Source organism: Pseudophryne corroboree, chromosome 9 (assembly GCF_028390025.1).
Source record: "Pseudophryne corroboree isolate aPseCor3 chromosome 9, aPseCor3.hap2, whole genome shotgun sequence".
Lineage (NCBI taxonomy): Eukaryota > Metazoa > Chordata > Amphibia > Anura > Myobatrachidae > Pseudophryne > Pseudophryne corroboree.
Window position 1 is genome coordinate 427,792,854 of NC_086452.1, and position 26,645 is coordinate 427,819,498.

The 26,645-nt window shown below is 46.3% G+C and overlaps 1 protein-coding gene across 2 annotated transcripts in view; it reads right to left on the reverse strand.

Annotated features, from left to right (window-relative positions):
- CPNE9 (copine family member 9) overlaps positions 1-26,645 on the reverse strand; it is a 560,849-nt gene that overhangs the window by 406,032 nt on the left and 128,172 nt on the right. For both annotated transcript variants that reach the window (XM_063940993.1, XM_063940994.1), the window contains one exon: positions 10,475-10,578. In XM_063940993.1, the coding sequence (XP_063797063.1) occupies positions 10,475-10,578 (104 nt within the window). The remainder of the gene's footprint in view (positions 1-10,474; positions 10,579-26,645) is intronic.

Consider the following 26,645-nt stretch of genomic DNA (forward strand, 5'->3'; position numbering starts at 1 on the left):
CTTACCTGTCAATCAACACAACTGACTCATCCTGAATCCTCAATACACACAGCAGTGTATCCATCCAACGGCATTTAATATACTTCACACGTTCTCCCAAAAGGCTGCAAAACCCATTTCATTTCATGTTATTATTGAGTGGATCACTGTTAGTGCCTGATGCTATATATCACAGGCAACAGCATGTGACTTACCAGCTGTTGCTGGACACAACCTGGGACCTGCGTCTCCACGAACGCTGGAGAGTTCCCAGAACCTGGTCAATAAATGACTGCTTGGAGGGCCGGAGTTACCATGAGGCAGCTGCCTAGGGCGCTGGGATCTTGGGGGCATCGCTGATTCCTCCTAACACTAAAATGATGGATGTGTCTAAAAGGAGTTCCATGTAGACTGCAGACCAATCACTTGAAAGACCAATCATAATGATACAAGCAAGCATTTATATATTTAAAATAAATAAATAAAATAAAAAAAGTAATAATAAAATAATGTTACTTTCTTCTGTAAAAAAAGAATTAAATGTATAAAATCTAACTATTTTTAGCTCTTTCTTGTACCTGCACCTGGAAGCCTCTTGGGGGGAACATGCACCAAGGGGTCCAGGACTGGTCGGCAATGCAGTAATTTGCCTGTTACTGCTCCCTGCCAGCATCACCGGGAAACTGAGCATTGCTCCGCTGCCCTGGCTACTGATAAACCTTGATAATATTATATATACACCTGTATATTACCTCCATATGTATATACAGGTAAGGATGGCATTAGCTGGCATAGCTTCATGTATTTATGTAGTCTGTGTTGTTGTTTTTTATGATTATAGTGTAGAATATACAACTGTTTTTCTTTATTTATTAAACCTCTTTTATCTACTTTTCTGCAAAGTGAAACTGAAAGGTTCCAGGTTCCACCCCCTGCACATGTAACAGTCAGCACAGCCAGGTCACGTATGTGCATGTGCGTTCTTGTTACTAGGTGTAATAATGTATGATAAGCAAAGTGTGTGTGTGAGTAGCAGTGAAGACGGTATTGGGGCGTACGCGCGACGTAATATTACAATGAACAATGTAGTTTCACACAGGGTCTAGCAAAGCTTTTCAGTCGCACTGCTGGCCGCAGAGTGATTGACAGGAAGAGGACATTTCTGGGTGGCAACTGACCGTTTTCAGGGAGTGTTCAGAAAAACGCAGGCATACCAGGAAAAACGCAGGCATGGCTGGGTGAACGCAGGGCGTGTTCATGACGTCAAAACAGGAACTGAACAATCTGAAGTGATCGCAAGTGCTGAGTAGGTCTGGAACTACTCTAAAACTGCACAAAAAACGTTGTCGCCTCTCTGCAATCCTTTCGTTCACACTTCTGCTAAGCTAAAATGCACTCCCAGTGGGCGGTGGCATATCGTTTGCACGGCTGCTAAAAACTGCTAGCGAGCGAACAACTCGGAATGACCACCATTGTCCCTTCGTACGCTGCATGCATGTTCCCCGACATAGCTCAGTTTGGTCCCTTCTATGTAGTAGTGAGTTTGCACCAGAGCCGTGTGACGGGTGGTATTCATGTGACCGCCGGTCAGCTGACCGACAGTCACATGACCTCCTCCACCAGCCCGACGGGTCACTGTCCCGATGGTCGGCATGCTGACCAACAGGGACTATTTCCACTCGTGGGTGTCCACGTCACCCATAGAGTGAGAATAGAACCCGTGGCGACCGCAGGTCGCCACCGAGCCCGCAGCGTGGCGAGCGCAGCGTGGCGAGCGCAGCGAGCCCGCAAGGGGCTTGCTGCACTCGCCCCTCCCCGCTGGGATCCCGGCGTCGGTATGCTGCCGGGATCCCGGCGTCGGTAAGCTGACCGGCGGTCAGGAGACCGCCGGTCAGCCGTACTACACCCCCGTGTGACAGAGCTCATCACATACTGCCTACTCTCCCGGAACATCCGGGAGGCTCCCGAACTTAACAAGCGAAAGTAGATGTCCCTGGTTACCAATGATGTGATTCACCCTGGACTGTGTCATCAAGGCACCAACTCCGCCTTGTAATTGTGTAGCAGGGGCGGGGCCATAATGACAAAACTGCCGGCCTGCCCACTTTACCACCACATGCTCACCTCGCTGAGCCGACCTGCTAAGAAGTCGGCAAGCATGGCTCATCAATGAATAAAACCACACAAATCACAAAATTTGCCTGTTGTTTATAAACAATTTAATTTTTACTGCTTATGTGCCCGATTTGAATGTACGCAAATACCGTCTGAGCTGAAATTCGTTGCGCATCTGTTCAGCAGAAATCATCAAATGTCTCAGCCACTGGGATATGTATTGAGTCACCCAGGTAGACAGTGGGTAAGGTCCACAGGGTCCAAAGGTAAACATGACAATGGTCGACACAAACAATGTCGACGCAAGTTTTTTTTAAACTTTTTTTGTGGTATCATTTTGTAAGTTTAACCATATAAGCACAATTAGGGGAAACGTGTGCCCTGGCAGGCTCGCATAGTTCGCCACGCTTCGGGCAAGGGTACTATTTCCAATGGTAGCCACGTGGATAGTAAATCAAGCTGCCAATTACACACTGCATCAAGTTTACACTAAGTGACGATTCTCCAAATATATGTTTTACAGAATCGATGTCACCAATCAAAAAATATTACGTTCTGTTCTCTTTACATGAAGGTGTAACGTGTAAAGAGAACAGAACGTAAACCTTTATGTTATTTCAGAAATGCACCAAGATCTTTTTATATTGTTATTCCTATAATGATTGCAATTTTTTTAAAATACAGCTTACTAATTCAGAATCCTCGCACACAGATGAATGGTGATTCTTAGCAGTCACTAATTAATACATCTGCTGTAATAATATTCCCCACTCCTCTTGGTGCAGGCAGTAGGCTAGGGGATATCACAGAGAAACAGTCAGAGAATATCGATGTTTCTGCCGTGGCGCCTTATGAAGAGAGTGAGTCACCTCGGAACACTATTCTCTTCAATGAAACAGCGAAGCCTTGTAATTTCACATTACATGACGCGCCACATGATAAAAAAAATCAAAGAGAGGAATTGAATTTATTTTTAGACTTGTGCAATTCTGTTTTATTACATGAAAACGGTGACACCGTGTTTTATTTCACTCTATGTTGCCTAGAACATTTTAACCCTTCAATTGCGATACAGGTTTAGTTTTCCAAATCCGATATTCTGGGGACCAGATGTATTTTGGATTTTTCTGGATTTTGGAACATTTGCATACCATAATGCAATATTGTGGGGCAAATCATGATTATGACAGACCCTGGATAATGTTTTACAACTGTGTAGAGAAAGCAGTCATCAGGATTTCATCTGGCTGGCAGTTCTGCATTTATTCCTTACTTAGGGGTGGCACATCTGGGATATTGGTGGGTTCTTAAAAGGGTCTGGGCATTTGCCTTCCTTTGGCTGCTCTCAGGAACCCCCACCCCCCCCCACCCCCCTTCCCATAATGCTCTTCCACAATCACATGTAATAGCATCGTCGGACTGGGGAATGAAGGGCCCGCCAGGGATGTGCAGTGCTAGTGGCCCATGCTTAGGGGTGTGGTATTTCCAGAGTGGGTGTGGTCAGCCGCCACAGATACTTGGCTAACCATTAGAGAGTGCATGATCTGGGACCCTTGATAAATATACATAGTAAATACTGCTAGTGCATGCATGATAATGTACCAGAGTAATAACAGCAATGCACTGTAGAAAATACACCATAGTTCTATGTAGCATAAGGTAACGTACAGTATGTATAACTCAAGTGAACAGTCTGGAACTTGATCCCTAGAGGAGGAGGAGGGGCCCCAGGGGGCCCCAGGCAGTGGGGTCCACCAGGGGTTTCCCCATGTACCCCCTGTGGGCCAGTCCAACCCTGTGTAATAGGAAAGGGCAGAAGGGGTTCTTTTTCACTTTTGGCTGGACTCCCTTGACAATCATTTGCCTGCCATAGTTTGCAACCCAACCTAAGTTCGTAGTAATATGAAGCACACTCCCATGCTGGTTGAGGGGTCCTCAATATGGTACGTAGAAATGTGGTATTTCATATTTGTATGTAATCAATAGCAAAAAGCTTCTAATCCAGTCAGAAGCAGTTTATGATTAATTAATTAATTGATTAGTTAATTAACTGCAGGATAACAATAGTGACATATATTATTATTATTAGTACAATGGACCCGGCATATGTCAGGTCACCTAAGTCTCCATTTCTGCTGTCACTGTGGTAAAGTCGGGCCTTACCCTATTTCTACCATTGGATATATGAGGTTATATATATGTAAAATTAGAATATTAATAGAGAGTTTCTGACTGAGGTTGCCTCTGCAATTGTTAATTAATATTTAATTATCTTCTTTTTTTTTAGAATGCTTTTTGCATCGTGATAAGTATATGAATCTAGAGTAATATACTTTTTGCAAATGGACAAAAACAGGATTAATTTATGGATCAATGTACCTGCCCAATGACGTGTTTTGTCAGTTAATTGGATTGTGCATTTAAATTCAGCTAATCACTTTGTTCACTGATGAAGCTCACTGATGCGAAACGCGTGACTGCAGCAGGTGGCAGGTCAAAAACTACAGTATGCTAAGAACCTTTGTTACCCTAACTTTCCAGATTGCTAATACTTAATGCACTTCTTTCAAACTTTACTTCAGCATTATGCAGCACTGAGCACTATTTTCTATATCATTAAATTGTGTACATTTTCATTTATTTTTTGCATTAAAAACCTTCACTAATGTATCTGATATTTAACATTTATTTATTTAGCTCAAACAGCACTCAATGGTTGTATTTTGGGATTTACAATGCCTTTGAGCTAACTATATGCGTAGAAAGGTGTCTATTTATGAAGATGTGGTTATATAACAAAGAATTTCTATCCCCAATCGCAGAAAGAGAAATCCATTTAGCACTGCAATTTACTAATAACTTATCCCCAGTTTAAATAAATTAAGCATTTTGTTTTTGGCTGCTCCAATTTTGCCGGGTGTAGTACGGCTGACCGGCGGTCTCCTGACCGGCGGTCAGCTTACCGACGCCGGGATCCCGGCGGGGAGGGGCGAGTGCAGCAAGCCCCTTGCGGGCTCGCTGCGCTCGCCACGCTGCGGGCTCGGTGGCGACCTGCGGTCGCCACGGGTTCTATTCCCACTCTATGGGTGTCATGGACACCCACGAGTGGAAATAGTCCCTGTTGGTCGGCATGCCGACCATCGGGACAGTGACCCGTCGGGCTGGTGGAGGAGGTCATGTGACTGTCGGTCAGCTGACCGGCGGTCACATGAATACCACCCAATTTTGCCATCTTGATATGGAGATAGTGATAAGGAGATAAACTTCCCCTTGCTTTGCATAGGGAAGCTTTTGCTGAAATAACACGGCAAATAGCTTCTCTGTCAGTGTAGTCCTTTAGCAGATAGGGAGAAGCCCCAAATTATCTAGGCCTTCATAAACAGAGATTATCTACAGTGGGTTTAATAAACAAACCCCCTAAATCAGTGGTTCGCAAACTCGGTCGTCAAGGCGCCCTAACAGTCCAGGTTTTAAGGATATCCATGCTTGAGCACAGATGGTTAACTCAAATTAACTGAGGTACTAATTAATTAATCTGTGCTCACGCATGGATATCCTTAAAACCTGCACTGTTAAGATGCTTTGAGGACCATGTTTGGGATCCAATGCCCAAACTGACAATGTTGTCTTTTGCAATGTTATATATGACAGTGGTTCTGAATGTGGGGTGCTAATGCCCCCAAGGGTACTGCCAGTGACATTCAGGGGTAATTGAAATGTTTTCTGTAATGGAGGGGTGGGACATTCAGGTAATAATTAGACCCACGGGGTATGTAGTGTCCATGCATCACAGTAGCACCCTGGTCACACAAATAAAAAGTCTACCCTTGTATACGTGTAGAAGAAACATTCGGAAGGATGGCGGCTGAACTCGTTTTCTTTAAAGGGACAATCACTTACAAGTCATGGTTTTGCCTTGTAAGTGATTATCCCTTTAAAAAAGTCAGAGTTCAGCCGGCATCCCGCATACATTCCGTTGCATATGTGGAATATAGTTTTATATTTTTCATAAATTGTAAACATTATATCTAGCGCCCATTATATTCATTACAAATGTATTTTATTGCAAATGTATGGGCTACAAACAATGGGACTGGAGGTACCCGGATGGGAAATGATTGCTTACAGTACATAACATTTGTTGCAGTATTATATGTATATATTATAATGATGTAATTGTATCTTTTAGTGGATGGATTAAGATTTGAGTTTCGACATTAGGGTTGAGCTGCGGGAGGGAGGGTTAGGATTAAGCTGGATACACACTGGCCGATTTTTCGGAGCGTTCTATTGTCCGACCGATATATATCGTGGGCCAGTCAGCCAGTGTGTACCAAAGATATGTCTGTGAACGCCGTCGTTCACAGACATATCGCGTTGGCCCTGCTGCATTTACAGATATATTGGTGCATCGTTCTGTGTGTACAGTCGGTCAGCAGACAGCCCATACACATGCTGCAGAGGTCGCCTGTGATTGATGGCTGAGCTGCGCGCATGCGCGCATGCAAATGCCTGCCCAGTTTGTGAAGTCAGTCACGACGGATCGGGCAGTGTGTATGCACAGCATACTGCCTGATCCGCCTATAGATATATCTGCAGCTCCATTGATCTGCAGATATATCTATCCATGTGTACCCAGCATTAGGTTGCAGGGATGGGAGGGCGGAATGATCAAAGGTCTGACCCGGACATTATGGTCACATGACCACCGATATCAGGAAGACACTGCTGCACCCATCAGGAGCAGGTAAGTCACCGCTGCTCCTCCAGGATGATGAATGACGACATATTGTACCCAACCCATTTTGTAGTTAATTCCCTTCTGTAACAATGATTGAGCAGTTTTGTTTAATTTTGACTTAAAATATCCAAACTGTCTTAATAGCCTGCAATTGTCTTTAAAAACCTTTAAAGTCTACACAAATATTCATGCGCAGCAAACAATGAACCAAATATTACTGGATTTAATTTTAGGACTGAACATTAATTACAAACGGCTCTAATCAAAGGAATTTGGAGTCATTGTTTGAGTTTAATGATTTACAAGGATTTCAAAATCCCGTTGATTGAACTTTAGTCAAACCTAAAACTTGTAAAGTCCTGAAGAGAAGCTGCGCTTTTTAGAGCAATCAATTGGCATGATCTGCTCCAGTGAGTCATTGGGAAGTTACCGGCACGTCAGCATGCAGACCGTGTACACAGGAGTGGTGTATTTATAAATAGACATACATCTCACAACTAACTATCCCTCCGGCACTGAAGGGTTAATAGGCCTGTTCCCAGCACGACCAGCGCAGCTGTTACCATGGTAACCAACATCTCTCAATGGCTTCTGATTGTCCCACTTTCTCTAAGGTACCCACTGCAACCACAGATATCTCCTATATCTCATGACAACAGAGCTCCCGTGCTGCAAGAGTTAACTCAACTATTATTATCTGTGTTATTATTATTATTATTATTATTATCCAAACTATGCAAATTATTACCTTTGCAATTTACCATAATACGGTGCTGTATTCTACAAGCTTTGTATCGGATGAGGGGGAAAAAAAACAATTGTAGTATGAGTTGTGCATAAACTTTTGTGTGTTCTTTATGTCAGTCCATTATTTGAGGCTCTGCCTCGGCCGCTAGAGAAATGGGTTCTAGCGTACAGTAGATTGCCCCACGCAACCCCACAAGGAATGCAGTTCCGAATCTTATTTTAGGCGCTGGGACTGAGTTTCATCACATTCCTGTCCTCACCTACTATCAATCACCTTTAGCATGCTGGGACTTGTAGTTCTGCAATCATTTGTTTGGCTTTTCTAGTCTAGATTCACCCCTCCTTTACGTGCACATGTGATGGACTAATACATTGATTTGAACTACTGCAACTACCATTCTGTGTATCACTGTTCTGAGAGGCATGGATGGGATCAATAATTGGAGGGTAGGCTGATACTTATAGTGCCATATTAGAGGATCATGGGGTACCGCCAGGTGAGTTGGCTCTCAATTTAGAAATACATAAATGTATGACCTAAAGTATGTGCTATTATCATGCAGTGTAGGGCCACCAGACCAGAGACGCTTTGCTATGGTTGGTAGCTTACCATATGTTTGCAAATGTATGTAACTGAGATCTCTGCATTTCTATTATCATTTAGGATGCATGTTGTTGACTGTTGCTGAGTACAGACAACAGGTAGTTAAAAAAAACTTAATGCACCTATATAAACACGTATGGTCTACTGGTACTACTAATAGGCAAACCTAGGTGGTTGCCTATGGCACAAACGGTGAGGAGGCACCTAAATCACATAATGTCGCTCCTCTGGTGTTTTTAATGCCCATGATGTGAATCCACAGAGAGCGCTAGGTTCTGACATGGAGAAGAAGCTGTCAGAAGCTTCTCACATGTGAAACTGCCGGGTGCTACTTTTCTGGGGTGAGCTGGGAGGGCGGTGCTCAGCTGTGATGTCATATTCTGAGGAGCAGAGAATGCTGACATCGCATTCCGTCTGCTAAGGTTATAAGTAATAAGCAGATGGGGTGGGGATGCTGCTGCGGGGCAGGAATGGGGGCCATAAGAGTGCCCACAGGGATAGCACCAGGCCTGTTGTTGAGTTCACAGAATCTTGGACGACCTTTCGCCAAACCTACAGAATAACTCCCAAAACTGCTAGGCATCCAAAAATCCCTTCTCTTCCTATCTATTGGAATGGGTGCAATTAGTGGGCACATCTATAGGCACAACCTTACATGGTATGTAAAAGGACCATTTGTGGGCAAGATTGGCAAAATAGGGTGTAACACATAACTGAGTGCAACATTCATGTTTTTAAATGTGGGTGCATGACACCATGTCTCGTCTACACCCAGAAACACAGAATAATACCCATAAGACAATGGGGGTCATTCCGAGTTGTTCGTTCATTGCCGATTTTCGCTATGCTGCGATTTGATGCAAAATGCGCATGCGCAAGGCACGCAGGGCGCATGCGCTTAGTTATTTAACTAAAAACTTAGCAGTTTTGCTGTGGATCCTGCGGCGCTTTTCAGTCGCTCTGCTGATCGGTGAGTGATTGACAGGAAAGGGGCGTTTCTGGGTGGTAACTGAGCGTTTTCCGGGAGTGTGCTAAAAAACGCAGGCGTGTCAGGGAAAAACGCGGGAGTGTCGGGAGAAACGGGGGAGTGGCTGGCCGAACGCAGGGCGTATTTGTGACGTCAAACCAGGAACTAAACGGACTGAGGTGATCGCAGTCTAGGAGTAGGTCTGGAGCTACTCAGAAACTGCAAGGAATTATTTAGTAGCAGTTCTGCTATTCTTTCGTTCGCTATTCTGATAAGCTAATATACACTCCCAGAGGGCGGCGGCATAGTGTGTGCAATGCTGCTAAAAGCAGCTAGCGAGCGATCAACTCGGAATGAGGGCCAATATTACTATGCATCAGAACCTGGACACAAGCTTCCCCTGAGACAGCGGGGCTCATTCATAGATGGAAGCAGTCCGCGTGCGTGACCCTTCTCCCCTTCTCCTTGCGGCCACATCCAGGAACGATGCAGTTGCAAGATGATTGACAGCAGCGGGTTTTCACGGGGCGGCGATGCGGCATTGGGTCGGCCCATGACCGTTTTCGGGGTGGCTGCGTGATGTCACACGCAGCCGCTCCGATTAAAACATGGCGGCCAACCACCTCACAGCGCAGCCAGGCTGTGCTGCTAGGGGTCATACTTAGTTAAACATGTCCACAAACTAATTGCAGACGCAGCGGGAGGCGGCCGGCCACACATGCTGGGCAGCCTTGCCCTGTGCTGGGCGGCCCCCAGCATGTGAGGATATGGAAGCAGTTCTGGCTGTGTATGCAGCGATCTACATCCATCTCAGAATAAGCGCCAGTGCCCGCTGCAATATCTATACTTATTCCCATGGTTAGACAAAGGGCCAGATGTACTAAACCTTGAAAAGTGATAAATTGCACGGTGATAGGGGTGCAGATGTATTAAGCCTGGAGAAGCAGTGATAAGTGCAAGGTGATAACGCATCAGACAATCAGCTCCTAACTGTCATTTTTTCAAACTTGCAATCATTGGCTGGTGCGTTATCACCTTCCACTTATCACTGCTTTATCACTTCTCCAGGCTTAATACATCTGCCCCAAAGTACCAACCAACCAGCGCCTAACTGTAATTTTTCGAACACAGCCTGTAACATGGCAGTTAGGAGCTGATTGGTTGGTACTTTATCCCCGCAATTTAACGCTTTTTAAGGCTTAGTACATCTCCCCCTTAGTATGGCGTCCCAAAGCAGCAATCAGGCAACAAGACAAAGGCTTCTTAACAATAACAATATTGAAATCCACTTGTAGTTGGTAAGACGGTGTCAGATACTTACACATCAAACCTCAGGTTCTGCTTCTCTTCAAAGAAATAATCCAACACAAACTTTCGGACAAAGTCTGGATTGAGGGTGTTGTCGATGACTTCTGTCCGGCCAAACTGTGCAAGATGAACACACAGAATATTACATAATGACAGAGTAAGATAGGTAAAATATGACATACAGTAATTATAGTCATTATAAAGGCTATAAAGGACACGTCAACCTTCCGTACTGAACATTTATAATTAGTGCTACAGTGCCAGAGTACACATTTTCTGGAACCTCATAGCGACCTTTCCTTTTATTTTACACAACAATGTTTTCAAATAGGCTCCACTCACGGTCATTCTGTGCACCTCCCCCTTGGTCATGTAAAGTTTCAGCCGCAGGTCATTAGGTAACCTGGGCCTGGGCTTTGTGGGCTTTGCTGGCGAGTGTGCCAGGTAAGAGTACCAGGAGCAGTGGCAACATGGACAGATCCCACAGCCTGGCTGCTTACCCCTTTTCCACCCTGGGGTCTGGCAACAGAGAGGGGACTCCCAGGACCATCCCAGATCACTTTCTGTTCCATCGCTGCTGTGAACAGTCAGGGAGAGTTGCGTCAACAAGCAGCACACGGCCCCCAAGCACTCTGGGGCATATTTTTTTTTTTTAAATAAAGTATTTTTATTTCGAAGGAGATTAGTTTGCACATAGACATTGCATATAAGGAACATACCATACACATAATGACATGACAACATCGGGTAACATCATTCATTTTCGGCTTATTATGATAATATGTCATACGTTCATAGGTGCCTAGGTATGTGCAATTATTTATACCAATATCTTATCTAATCCGTGTGCTCTAGTGTTCAAGAACTCTCATTATACTTAGTTTTGGTTTTTCTCCCCATTTAAAACTCTTACGGACAACTTGTCCGAGTAAGTCTCCTCAGAAAAGAAAAAAAAAAAAAAAAGGGATATCAAACAGAAACCAAACACCGAAAGCTCCAAAAAAGGAAGACTCTGGGGCATATTTACTAAACTGTGGGTTTTTAGAAATGGAGATGTTGCCCATATCAACCAATCAAATTCTAGACATTATCTTCTAGAAGGTGTTAGATAAATATGTAGAATCTAATTGGTTTCCACTTCCAAAAACCTGCACCTTAGAAAATATACCCCCGTGTATCCTTCATCATACATGTGTGGCTAACCTGACTCACTTGCTTCCACCAATGCGAGGTTAACCACAATAAACAGTGCCATGGTCAGGGAAAAAAGGAATTATTGGGACTTCCGGGTACGGCGCCGATGCGTGCAGCAGCAGCAGTGTGAGCTCCGTGTGCCGCCCCAGCCCGCGCTAGCCCGCACGCTGCACATAGCGTTACAGCCCGCTCCCAGACCGCTCACCTGCCTGTGGGAACACCTCTGGCACCTGATGGATCGCTTCCTGGCCGCCCCAGAAGCGGCTAAGCCCCTCAAACAACGTCCTGCAAAAACGAAAGGGGATTCCAAGATGGCCGCCGGACAGCAGACGCAGCCGCAGCAGCAGCAAATGCACACAGATCGTGAGTTACATTCCTCCTCTGACTCCTCTGTGAACACAGCTCTCCCTGTACATGCTGCCCCCTCTACACAGAAGTCTAATAAGACTACAGACCAGGCTGAGGGCCCAATTACATACTCTGACATGGTAAAGGCAATTCAAGACTCCATTAACCCTATTATGGAATCTCATGCTGCCAAAGTCACACAGGCAGTGCATGACATCAAATCACAGTTTAAACAGCTTTCCAAACGGGTGCAGGCTAATGAACAGCGCCTCGGGGAGACATTTCATGACGTTGCCGATTTAAAGGAACAGTGCGCCTTTCTTCAGAAATCCCATTACCAGCTTCTTAATAAGGTCGACGATCTCGAGAATAGATCACTTCGAAATAATCTGAGGGTTTTTGGGCTGCCCGAAGCCCTTAAAGGGCCAGCACTCCTTTCCTTCATACAAGACACGCTGCCAGATCTGCTTGATATCCAAGATTCCTGCACGGGTATGATTGTGGAGAGGGCCCATCGCATTGGTCCTGCAAGGCCTACGCAGGATTCCCGACCCCAGGCTGTTATTTTCCGTTGTCTAAATTACATCCACAAAGACACCATCTGGTCTGCGTCTCGTCGTAAGCGGAACTTACAATGGAACGATGTGAAGATTTTCATCTTCCAAGATTATTCGGCAGAGGTGGCCAGGGCACGACGTGAATTCACCCCACTTTGTTCCCGCCTAGCCAAAGCAAATAGAAAATTCGCTCTTATATACCCAGGACGATTGCGCCTGTTCAAAGGATCTTCATTTACAGACTTCTCCACCGTGGCTGATGCGGAAGCATATCTACTGGAAGAGGAGAACGGCCGTTCTTCACTGCGCCAGCCCTCAACGGACTCGACTCCTGACTGCTAACCACGGCTATGAAATTCCTTAGCGTGGTTATCTCCTCCTTTACTGGCGATTACTCTATTGCTTTGATATATCTGTTTATGTTATAGCTGTTAATCGCTAGAAGTTCTTGAAATTATTGGTGGGAGGAGACGCCTCTATTACCGACGTAAATGCTATGGCGGGTGCCATTTCATCATTAATCCCATTTTGAATGGGATCCTTCTTTTAAGGCGCCTTCCACCTAAAGTTCTCCACATGTTATTCTGAGTTATGTTTTGTTTATGCCATATGTAAGCTATGCTTATTGTTTCTCAGTACCAGGGCTGGGGCAAGCCTGGAGTTCTTATCTGGTTCTCTAATTGGCGAACTATAGGTCAATTTAGATTATCTTTGTACCTGAAGTGCACTTTTGATGCTAATCTTTTGATCCATTCTTTTCTGGATCCTTTACTTTCCTTTCCCCTACTTTTTCTACCCATTGTTCTCTCCTCTCTGTGTCTTGTCCTGTTGGTTTTCTATGTCCATGATAGCAATGTATTTTGTGGATATGATATTATCGGTTTTATTTATTGCCATGAACCATACCTTTCTTCAGCAGAATGATGACCAGTTTAAAAATTGGCACATATAATGTAGGTGGCTTCCACTCCCCCATAAAGAGGAAGAAAATCTTACTTTACTTATCTAAACTACATGTAGATGTTGCATTCCTCCAGGAGTCTCATCTCCTTCCCCCTGAGATTGACAAGCTCAATTGCCTGGGATGGAGAGTGCTGGCGTCCGCCCCATTTACTGCCAAGGCCCGTGGGGTACTCATTTTGATTAGACGCTCAGTCCAAGTAGACCTTCACTCCTCCCAATCTGATACTGAAGGCAGATATCTCATTGTAGACGCCACCCTAGATAACTCACGTTTTCTACTGTGTAATGTATACGCCCCCAATATTGATCCCCAACCCTTTTTTCTGTCCATTGCCGCTAAACTGCACCCACACTCTCATAAACAGGTGATACTCGCAGGTGACTTTAACTCTACTGTATCCAATGCTCTTGATAGGAATACCAAATCCAGATCTAGACGTTATACTCCCAATTATGGTTTACCATATCTAATGTCACAGCTGCACTTGGTGGATGTGTGGCGAGCCTGTCATCCAGTCGACCGTGAATACACTTGTTTATCGGCTGCTCATGGTACACTGTCGAGAATCGATTATCTGCTCATCTCGGCTTCTATGTTTACCAGGGTGCAAACTTCTGAAATTGAACCGGTGTCCTTGTCGGATCATGCGGTCTGCTGGATGGCTCTCGCCACCTTCCCCAATAGAGGCCCTGTCAGGCAATGGCGCTTCCCATCCCACCTGTCCAATTCCATTCAATTTAGAAATATGCTGGAGGCATCATGGGCTGACTTTACACATTGTAATATAACTGCAGAGAATGAATCACCCCTCCTGTTCTGGCAGACGTCTAAGTCAGTACTAAGAGGCTCTATCATCTCCTTCACATCCAAACATAAGAAAGACACACAAGCTCTGTACCTTGATGCTCAATCTAAACTTACTGACGCCTACCAAGCGTTCACGCAGTCCCCCTCCCCAATTACCAGAAAACTCTACCATGAACAGAAATCCCTTTTTGACAAACTCTTAACCCAAACCGAATCTAAATTAACATTTATGTCTCAATGTAGATTCCATAAATTCGGCAATCGATCTAGTCGATTGCTTTCAAATCTCCTGAAAGGTCAACATCCCCCAACACTTATCCATGCTTTAACTAGGGCTGACAGCACTGTGGTACATGATTGTGGCCAGGTGTCTGAGGTTCTGCAGTCTTTCTATTCCTCACTATATTCTGAACCCTCTATTGATCACCAACAACAACACTCTTTCTGGTCTTCCCTTACGCTTCCCTCTCTATCTTCTACCTCATCCCAACCCCTACTGAACCCCATTACTGAGGAGGAGGTTGTCACAACTGAGGGCCTGAGCTGACGGGAGGCAGCCTCAGTTGTAGGGGCTGAGATGTACCGGAACCTGGGAGGTTGTATCAGACCCCTGGACATGTAAGTAACATGAATAATAACTGCCCGAAGGCGTGACCATGACAACTTGGATAAAAGTCAATGATGTTTATTATGACAACTCCGCAACACAGCAGCAGTAAAAGAAAACGTAAAAGACAGCAAAGAATAAATACAGTTCCTGGGTACTACAGGATGGCAGGAGCCACAGGGCACTGGTAGTGTGAGATAGTTCTTATGATCTTCTAGATGGAAAGTCCTTACCAGGCCCGACTGTAGCAATGGAGATAACCCAGGATTGTGCCAGCTGGTGTTCCAGGAAAAGCTGGGTTGCTGCAGATAAAACAGCTGCTGTGGATACTGGCTGGAACCAGACTGTTGTTAGCACGGAGTGGATACTGGCTGGAACCAGTTAAATAATAAATGAACTTGGGAGCGATGAAATATGAACTGAAATGTAGAACTTGAGAGCGGAGAAATAATAATACCGGTGGAGAGTGGTAAAGTGTAGAAAGGACACCGGCCCTTTAAGGGAAGCTGTACTCTGCTGGAAGCTGAGCTGGAAGCAGGTAATGTTGTAGCTGGAAACAGATGAATCCACAATGGATTGGAGAGTCAGGCTACACCGCAGGTGGAATGCTGGTGCAGGTCTCTATGGTGGAAGTCTTGAGACAGGAGCTGGAACCTGGAAGACAATCACAGGAGAGAGACAAACAGGAACTAGGTTTGACAACCAAAGCACTGACGCCTTCCTTGCTCAGGCACAGTGTATTTATACCTGCAGCAAGAAAGGGATTGGCTAGGCAATTATGCAGATTAACAATACTGACAACAGATTGGAGGAAATGATCAGCTGACAGAATCCAAGATGGCTGCGCCCATGCAGACACTTGGAGGGAAGTTTGGTTTGTAATCCATGTGGTAATGAAAACAGTAATGGCGGCGCCGGCCACTGGAGACAGGAGACGCCAGGCTGACAAGTGCACATCCAACCACGCGGACACAGCGGAGGCCGCGGCTGACGTAATCGCCACTCTGACACTCTGCATGCAGAAGCTCAGGGACGGCGGCGGAGGCCGCGGGAGACGCCATGCCAGATGTAATAAGGCGTTACTGTGACAGCGTCTCAGAGAGACAGGAGAGGATGCAGGAATGTGAACATTAGGATAACAGATGGGATCCGGTCCTGGAGCGCTGAGCCAGCCTTAGGAGGCATCTGATGGGTAAGAAATGGCGTCCAGATACCCGGATCGTGACAGCACCCCCCCCTTTAGGAGTGGCCCCAGGACACTTCTTTGGCTTTTGAGGAAACTTGGAATGGAATCTCCGGACCAAGGCAGGAGCATGGACATCAGAAGCATTGGTCCATGAACGTTCCTCAGGGCCGTAACCCTTCCAGTCAATAAGATACTGTAGTTGACCGTAACGGTGACGTGAGTCCAGGATCTTGGCCACTTCATACTCAACGCCTCGTTGAGTTTGGACTTTCGGAGTTGGAGGAAGTGAGGAATGAAACCGATTCAAGATCAGCGGTTTCAACAGGGAAACATGGAATGCCCTGGGTATTTTTAAGAAGGGAGGCAACTGGAGTCTGTAAGCCACAGGATTGATGACTTGTTCAATCTTGAAAGGACCGATATAGCGAGGTGCAAACTTCATACTGGGAACTCTTAACCTCAAATTCTTCGTGGATAACCATACCCGATCACCCACCTTGAGAGCAGGAACTGCTCGACGCTTCTTATCCGCAAACTTCTTGTACCTGAACGATGCCTTGAGCAGAGCTGATCGTACGCTCTTCCAGATATTGGCAAACTGATGCAAGGTGATATCCACTGCGGGAACAGAAGTTGCTGGAAGCGGTTGGAACTCAGGAACTTTAGGGTGGAATCCAAAGTTAGTGAAGAATGGTGTTGAAGCAGATGAAGAATGATACTGGTTGTTATGACAGAACTCGGCCCAGGGAAGTAATTGAACCCAGTCATCTTGAGAGGAGGACACATAGATGCGGAGGAAGGCCTCCAAGTCCTGATTCACCCTCTCGGTTTGACCATTGGTCTGAGGATGGTAAGCCGTGGAAAACTTTAGCTTGACTTGGAGGACTTGACATAAACTTCGCCAGAATTTGGCTGTGAATTGAACTCCTCGATCTGAGATAATTTCTTCAGGAAGACCGTGGAGTCGGAAGATCTCTTGTATGAATACTTGAGCCAACTTGGAAGCTGACGGAAGACCGGTGAGAGGAATGAAGTGTGCCATCTTGGTGAACCGGTCAACTACCACCGAGATGGTATTGAACTTGTTGCACATGGGTAAGTCTGTAATGAAATCCATCGACAAGTGGGTCCATGGTCGACGGGGAACGGATAGTGGAACCAGTTGCCCCGCAGGCGACTGGCGGGATACTTTATGTTGGGCACACTTTGGGCAAGATGCAATAAACTCCAAGACGTCCTTTTTCAGAGTTGGCCACCAATAGGACCTAGAGATAAACTCCAGGGTTTTTTGGATACCTGTATGTCCGGCAAAACGGGAAGCATGGGCCCAATGCATGAGCTTCTTCCTTAGCATCGGCTTCACAAAACTTTTCCCTGATGGGGGCGTAGAGTCCATCCCTACCGTGGAGAATGCCAACGGATTTATAATAGGATGCTTGTCTGAAGACTCTGACTCATTTTCTTGCTCCCATGAGCGGGAAAGGGCATCGGCCTTGCGATTCTGAGAGCCCGGACAGAACTGGAGTTTAAAGTCGAACCTGGAAAAGAAAAGTGCCCATCTGGCCTGACGAGGGTTGAGACATTGTGCGCCCTTCAGGTATAAAAGGTTCTTGTGGTCTGTAAGTATGGTGATTGAATGAGAAGCTCCCTCCAACAGATACCTCCACTCTTCTAGAGCGAGCTTGATGGCTAGCAACTCCTGGTCGCCAATGGCATAGTTGCGCTCAGCTGGGGAGAACTTCCGGGAGAAGAAACTGCAAGGGTGTAAATAGCCATCTTTAGCCCTCTGAGATAACACCGCTCCTACTCCAACGGAGGAGGCATCCACCTCCAAGATGAAAGAAGAGTCGATGTCAGGCTGTTTCAGAACAGGCGCAGAGATGAACCTTTGTTTTAAAAGATGAAATGCTTGCATGGCTTCTTCAGACCACTTGGACGGGTTAGCACCCTTCTTAGTGAAAGCAGTAATAGGCGCCACAATGGTGGAAAAGTCTCGTATAAACTTTCGGTAATAGTTGGCGAACCCTAAGAACCTCTGGACCCCTTTGAGGGTTAAGGGTACCGGCCAATTTTGGATTGCTTGTAGTTTCTCAGGATCCATCTCTAGTCCGGAACCGGACACAATGTACCCTAGAAACGGAATGGACTTGACTTCAAAGACGCATTTTTCTAATTTGCAATAGAGATGATTGACACGGAGACGGGACAGAACCTCTTTAACCCAAAAACGATGTTCCTCTAAATCGTTGGCAAAAATGAGGATATCGTCTAGATAGACCACGACATGACGGTATAGAATGTCTCTGAAGATCTCATTGACAAAATGCTGGAAGACAGCTGGAGCATTGCTCAATCCTAAGGGCATGACGAGGTACTCATAATGTCCGTCACGGGTGTTAAAGGCGGTCTTCCACTCGTCACCCTCACGGATCCGGATGAGATTGTATGCACCTCGCAAGTCCAGCTTTGTAAAGATGGTAGCTCCGCTAACTCTGTCAAAGAGCTCAGTAATCAGGGGTAAAGGATAACGGTTCTTGATGGTAATGTCGTTCAAACCTCTGTAGTCGATGCACGGCCGCAGACCACCATCTTTCTTTTTTACAAAAAAGAAGCCTGCGCCGGCTGGAGAAGAAGAAGGTCGAATGAACCCCTTTGCTAGGTTCTCTTTAATATATTCCTCCATAGAATGCGTCTCAGGCAGAGACAACGGATAAGTTCGGCCTCGAGGTGGAACCTTCCCTGGAACGAGATCAATCGGACAGTCCCATTCTCTATGAGGAGGAAGGATATCAGCAGAAGCTTTACTGAACACATCCGTGAAATCTTGATATGGAGGAGGTGGAACATCAGACGACCTGGGGGAGGAAGAACAGACAGGCAATACTTTAAACAAACATGTCTCAGCACAGGAGGAACCCCATGCCAGGATTTGCGTAGTCGTCCAATCAATTGTAGGATTGTGAAGACGGAGCCATGGAAGGCCCAGGACCACAGGATGTGTGGCTCTTGGAATCACTAAAAAAGAAATAAGTTCGGAATGAAGAACTCCCACTCTCAGACGAACTGGTAGAGTCCTTAAAGAAATGACTGCATCAAAAATGTTGCTGCCATCCACGGCAGTTAAAGAAATGGACGAAGGAAGTCTCTCGGTGGGTAGGGACCACCGTTTAACATAGGCTTCGGTAATAAAGTTCCCAGCTGCTCCGGAATCAAGGAGGGCAATGACGTTCCGATAACGTTGAGCAACTTGAAGCGAGACTGGGAGATTACAATCTTGAGGAGATGGAGAGGAGATCATTACTCCTAGCCGGCCCTCTCCTTGGCGAGCTAGGATTTGGAGTTTCCCGGACGTTTGGGACAGGCATTAATGGTGTGAGACGGAGCTGCACAATAGAGACAGAGAAACTCGGAGAGACGTCTTCGGCGCTCAGCAGGAGTTAAACGGGAACGGCCAAGTTGCATGGGCTCATCTTTAGATGGTGACAGTTGACGAGGAGGAGGAGCAGAAGATTTTGGAGCAGATGATCTTCCACGCTCAGTTGCTCTCTCTCTGAAACGTAAATCAACTTTCGTGCAGAGTGAGATTAGCTCATCTAACTTAGAAGGTAAGTCTCTGGTAGCTAACTCATCTTTAATACGCTCAGATAAGCCATGCCAGAATGCAGCATACAGGGCCTCGTCGTTCCATGCCAGTTCGGATGCCAGGATCTGGAACTGTATCAGATATTGTCCTACAGTACGTGACCCCTGGCGTAAACGGAGAATCTCGGATGAAGCTGAGGTTACCCGGCCTGGCTCGTCGAAGATGCGCCTGAATGTTGACACGAAGGCAGTGTAGGAAGATAGCAGGGTGTCGGACCTCTCCCATAACGGTGATGCCCAATCAAGGGCTGAGCCACTGAGAAGAGAAATAATGTAGGCAATTTTTGTACGGTCACTGGGAAAATTGCCAGGTTGTAGCTCAAACTGAATCTCACACTGGTTGAGAAATCCCCTGCAGAATCTTGGAGATCCGTCAAATTTTGCTGGCGTTGGAAGATGAAGACGTGGAGCAGAAATGGGTAAGGTGGGTGGGGTTATAGCTGGAGTCACTGTGGTTGACGCACCAGACGCGCCTGATCCACGGAGAGTTGTCTGAATCCCATCCAGCCGAGTAGAGAGATCCTGGAGACAGCGGATGATGTGGCCCTGTGCAGCCTCCTGATGTTCTAGTCGGGCTGCCAGTTCTTGCATCGGCCTGGCCGCTTGATCCTGGTCTCCGGCTGGATTCATTAGGTCAGTGCTTACTGTCACAACTGAGGGCCTGAGCTGACGAAGAGGCAGCCTCAGTTGTAGGGGCTGAGATGTACCGGAACCTGGGAGGTTGTATCAGACCCCTGGACATGTAAGTAACATGAATAATAACTGCCCGAAGGCGTGACCATGACAACTTGGATAAAAGTCAATGATGTTTATTATGACAACTCCGCAACACAGCAGCAGTAAAAGAAAACGTAAAAGACAGCAAAGAATAAATACAGTTCCTGGGTACTACAGGATGGCAGGAGCCACAGGGCACTGGTAATGTGAGATAGTTCTTATGATCTTCTAGATGGAAAGTCCTTACCAGGCCCGACTGTAGCAATGGAGATAACCCAGGATTGTGCCAGCTGGTGTTCCAGGAAAAGCTGGGTTGCTGCAGATAAAACAGCTGCTGTGGATACTGGCTGGAACCAGACTGTTGTTAGCACGGAGTGGATACTGGCTGGAACCAGTTAAATAATAAATGAACTTGGGAGCGATGAAATATGAACTGAAATGTAGAACTTGAGAGCGGAGAAATAATAATACCGGTGGAGAGTGGTAAAGTGTAGAAAGGACACCGGCCCTTTAAGGGAAGCTGTACTCTGCTGGAAGCTGAGCTGGAAGCAGGTAATGTTGTAGCTGGAAACAGATGAATCCACAATGGATTGGAGAGTCAGGCTACACCGCAGGTGGAATGCTGGTGCGGGTCTCTATGGTGGAAGTCTTGAGACAGGAGCTGGAACCTGGAAGACAATCACAGGAGAGAGACAAACAGGAACTAGGTTTGACAACCAAAGCACTGACGCCTTCCTTGCTCAGGCACAGTGTATTTATACCTGCAGCAAGGAAGGGATTGGCTAGGCAATTATGCAGATTAACAATACTGACAACAGATTGGAGGAAATGATCAGCTGACAGAATCCAAGATGGCTGCGCCCATGCAGACACTTGGAGGGAAGTTTGGTTTGTAATCCATGTGGTAATGAAAACAGTAATGGCGGCGCCGGCCACTGGAGACAGGAGACGCCAGGCTGACAAGTGCACATCCAACCACGCGGACACAGCGGAGGCCGCGGCTGACGTAATCGCCACTCTGACACTCTGCATGCAGAAGCTCAGGGACGGCGGCGGAGGCCGCGGGAGACGCCATGCCAGATGTAATAAGGCGTTACTGTGACAGCGTCTCAGAGAGACAGGAGAGGATGCAGGAATGTGAACATTAGGATAACAGATGGGATCCGGTCCTGGAGCGCTGAGCCAGCCTTAGGAGGCATCTGATGGGTAAGAAATGGCGTCCAGATACCCGGATCGTGACAGAGGTGCTCCATGCAATTCACTGTTTGAAACCAAACAAAACCCCTGGACCTGACGGTCTAACCAATGAATACTATAAAATACTGGCCCCTCAATTGGTCAAACCCCTTTGTGAACTATTCAACTTGCTGTTGTCTGGAACACCCCCTCCACTATACTTCAATGCTGCGATTCTGAAAATTCTTCATAAACCAGGGAGAAACCCCCTGCTTCCCAGTTCATATAGACCCATATCCTTATTGAATACGGATTACAAGATATATACCAAGATCTTGGCAGACTGAGTAAAGCTTCTCCTGCCCTCTCTGATCCAGGAGGACCAGACAGGGTTTATTTGGGGGCGCCACTCTACGGTGAATGTGCGTAAGATACTGACTGTCATGCAGTGGTTGGAGACTTCGGGAGACCAGAACCCCTATGCCCTTCTCTCCCTTGATGCTGAGAAGGCTTTTGACCTAGTCACATGGGATCACCTTTTTGACACCATGCACAGGTTTGGGTTCCCGAAGGCCTTCATCCATGCAGTACGTCTTCTCTATCATGACTCTTCCTCTCAAATCCTCTCTAACAATTATATGTCCTCTCCCATCCCCCTCCATAGAGGGACCAGACAAGGCTGCCCCCTTTCACCCCTTCTATTTGCTATAGCTATAGAACCCCTAGCCACTGCACTGCGCATGTCTCTAGAATATACTGGTATTGTCATTGGGTCGACTGAAGTGAAACTCAGTCTATTTGCCGATGACATGCCTTTATTTATCTCTAACCCCCAATTTTCCATCCCTGCTATAAAACACATTATAGATAATTTTAGCTCTTTCTCGGGATTTCGCGTGAACTATGACAAGTCACGCCTCCTCCCTCTAGGCCCTGGTCACTCCACAAATCTTCTATCCCCCACGCTGACACAATTCACAATTTGCCGCTCTCCACTTAAATACTTAGGCATCATGATTCCCCCTAATCTGGACGCCCTATACTCTGCTAATTTCCACCAGATATACTCCTCGGTGGAGAAAATATTGAACGGATAGATGGATTTACCTCTATCATTGTCTGGCAGGGTAGTGGTTATTAAAAGCTTTATCTTTCCCAAATTATCCTATGTCCTCCAGATGCTTCCCTTGCAACTTTGCAAGTCAGATATCCAACGATTTGACTCCCTGTTTACAAGATTCATCTGGGCAAAAAAGAAATCTAGGGTATCCCGCCATATTTTGCGACTGCCGAGACCGGAGGGTGGTTTTGGGATGCCAGACATCTCTGCTTTTTCAAATGCAGCTATGTATCGATACATGATAGATTGGTTTTCTGGTGGCTCTGTATATACTCTCCCCAACATAGAGGAACACCTTTTCCATCCTTTCTCCCCAGCTGCTCTCCTTCATGCACCTACCTCACTGATTCCTTCCCATATAAAATCCAACATACTCTTTCATGACACTTATAAAGCCTGGAAATCTATCAATAAACGATTGCACAGGAATTCCTCTAACTCCCCTTACACCACCTTTTGGGGCAACCCACAATTTCCTCCTGGTTTGGACGGCCGTACTTACTTGACGTGGAAAGAGAAGGGCATCTCGTGCATTCGAGACATCTTTGACCCTGGGGGTAAGATCTACTCTTTCTCTGCATTAGCAGATAGATATGGTCTACCCAACTCCCAATTTTATATGTACCTCCAATCCCGTCATTTTGCACAGTCGTTACCACCTGGAATGGCCCTTGATACGGCCATTGACCCTCTTACCCCTCTCCTGCGTTTTAATCTGACCATAGGATATAAGCTGCGTAATTTATATTCTATTCTCATAGACTCAGGGAAAACACCCTTGCAAAGTGCTCTCCACTCGCGCTGGCAGCGGGACATACCTGATTTCCCGGCTATGTCGGTACTTATGTCCAAACTGTCCCCCACATTTAAATATTTAAAATCCGCAGCTTTGCAGGAAACGCACCTCAAATTCCTAAATAGAGCCTACATCTCCCCGAAACAGCATTCCTATTTCACCCTGGCCTCTACGGGTCGATGTTTTAAATGTGGGATGGCTGAGGCCACCTACTATCATAACTTCTGAGACTGCAGGAAAATAAGAACTTTCTGGGACAAGCTGATAAACCTTGTTAATGATATCTTTTCAGTTCGAATCACCAAGCTCCCTACCGCATGTCTATTTTACTGCTTTTCAGATTGGGACCTGGGACCACACAAACAGAAGATTATACCTGCCCTGACAGTTATCCTTACTATCGCTAAAAAATTAATCCTCACCCATTGGTTACACAGACAATCTCCATCTATTGCAGAAATGAGAACCTCTCTGCTAAACAACATATTTTACGAGCGACAGGCTCTAGTACCGGATATAGAGTCAGGGGACCCTAGATTCTATGGGAAATGGGAAACTTATACAAAGCTTTGATAACGCCACTCAGCTCAGAATCCAGAAAATCTTCGAACCCACCACTTGGTATTTGTATAGACAGATTGATTAATGTTATTAACTTTGCTAAGTTTGAAATGTGTTGAGCCGGTAAATAATATCTACTTATCGCAGTCCACAAGACATATATCCAACCTGACAACCTTATGGTATAATTTTTCCTTTAGAGAATGATGCTGTATGTTGTCCTGTTTTCATGTCTTGTCCACCCCCCCCCCTTTTTCCCTTCCATCTCCCACCCCCTCTTTTTTCTTTCTTTCTCCTCTCATTTCTCTTCCCACTACAATCTATACGAATTCGAATTTTTACCTAACCAATCTTCTTTACAAAATAGAAAATTATTTGAAGAAGGGTTATTATCTCTTCATTTTCTGTTTTCTTTCTCCTTGTCTGTAGTGGTCTCTCAGCTGCTAAGGGGCTATATGGTCAGATACTGAGGTTTATTACAAGTCTTTACTTCCACTAGATACCTTCATGTCTCTTTAATACCGGATCTCACATTTCACTGAGCAAAATGGTAACCCTAGACAATAGGAGTGGAATATATCCTAGGGATATCATTTATTACCAAATTCTTACATGTACTATATGTAATTATGCATGTATTTTCCACATACCGAGACATTATTGTATGACCCTGACCTACCTCGTATTTCTATTATTTGTACCTCTCCACTATGAATCCAGACATGGAATTTTGTACATCTATCTTTACCTTTCTTCAATAAACATTGTTTTGAGAGAAAAAAAAGGAATTATTGGTTCATCTGGTGTTTCTGGGCAAATACTGGTTCATTTGGTGTTTCGTGCGCGACTGGTGTGAGTGGAGGACCAGTTTGATAGACAGTGACTGTGTAGAAGATGTGTTTGAGATGTGAGGGGAGGAGGATGATGGAGGAGAGGATGGCGGGTATGGAGTGTAAGGGGAAGGAGGAGGGTGATGGAGGAGAGACTGTGACAGGATGTGAGGGGAGGAGGATGATGGAGGAGAGGATGGCGGGTATGGAGTGTAAGGGGAAGGAGGAGGGTGATGGAGGAGAGACTGTGACAGGATGTGAGGGGAGGAGGATGATGGAGGAGAGGATGGCGGGTATGGAGTGTAAGGGGAAGGAGGAGGGTGATGGAGGAGAGACTGTGACAGCATGTGAGGGGAGGAGGATGATGGAGGAGAGGATGGCGGGTATGGAGTGTAAGGGGAAGGAGGAGGGTGATGGAGGAGAGACTGTGACAGGATGTGAGGGAAGGAGGATGATGGAGGAGAGGATGGCGGGTATGGAATGTAAGGGGAAGGAGGAGGGTGATGGAGGAGAGACTGTGACAGGATGTGAGGGGAGGAGGATGATGGAGGAGAGGATGGCGGGTATGGAGTGTAAGGGGAAGGAGGAGGGTGATGGAGGAGAGACTGTGACAGGATGTGAGGGGAGGAGGAGGATGGAGGAGAGGATGGCGGGTATGGAGTGTAAGGGGAAGGAGGAGGGTGATGGAGGAGATACTGTGACATGATGTGAGGGGAGGAGGATGATGGAGGAGAGGATGGCGGGTATGGAGTGTAAGGGGAAGGAGGAGGGTGATGGAGGAGAGACTGTGACAGGATGTGAGGGAAGGAGGAGGATGGAGGAGAGGATGGCGGGTATGGAGTGTAAGGGAAAGGAGGAGGGTGATAGAGGAGAGACTGTGACAGGATGTGAGGGGAGGAGGATGATGGAGGAGAGGATGGCGGGTATGGAGTGTAAGGGGAAGGAGGAGGGTGATGGAGGAGAGACTGTGACAGGATGTGAGGGAAGGAGGATGGAGGAGAGGATGGCGGGTATGGAGTGTAAGGGGAAGGAGGAGGGTGATGGAGGAGAGACTGTGACAGGATGTGAGGGGAGGAGGATGGAGGAGAGGATGGCGGGTATGGAGTGTAAGGGGAAGGAGGAGGGTGATGGAGGAGAGACTGTGACATGATGTGAGGGAAGGAGGATGATGGAGGAGAGGATGGCGGGTATGGAGTGTAAGGGGAAGGAGGAGGGTGATGGAGGAGAGACTGTGACAGGATGTGAGGGAAGGAGGATGATGGAGGAGAGGATGGCGGGTATGGAGTGTAAGGGGAAGGAGGAGGGTGATGGAGGAGAGACTGTGACAGGATGTGAGGGAAGGAGGATGATGGAGGAGAGGATGGCGGGTATGGAGTGTAAGGGGAAGGAGGAGGGTGATGGAGGAGAGACTGTGACAGGATGTGAGGGGAGGAGGATGATCAGTATATGATTAACCATTAGGCAGATCAGACTGCCACCTAAGGTGCCAGGGATTGGGTATTTTGAGCAATCATGAAGAACTTTTGTACTCAGCTCCTCCCAGTAATGTCAGCTTTGTGACACTGTGGCATTGGCACGTTAGTGTAGAAGAGCTGACATCTGGACTTCAAAGAAGATGCAGAGCGCATAGGACAGAGAATTATGTTAAGTAGTTAATGCTAAGTATGATGCTGCATTGG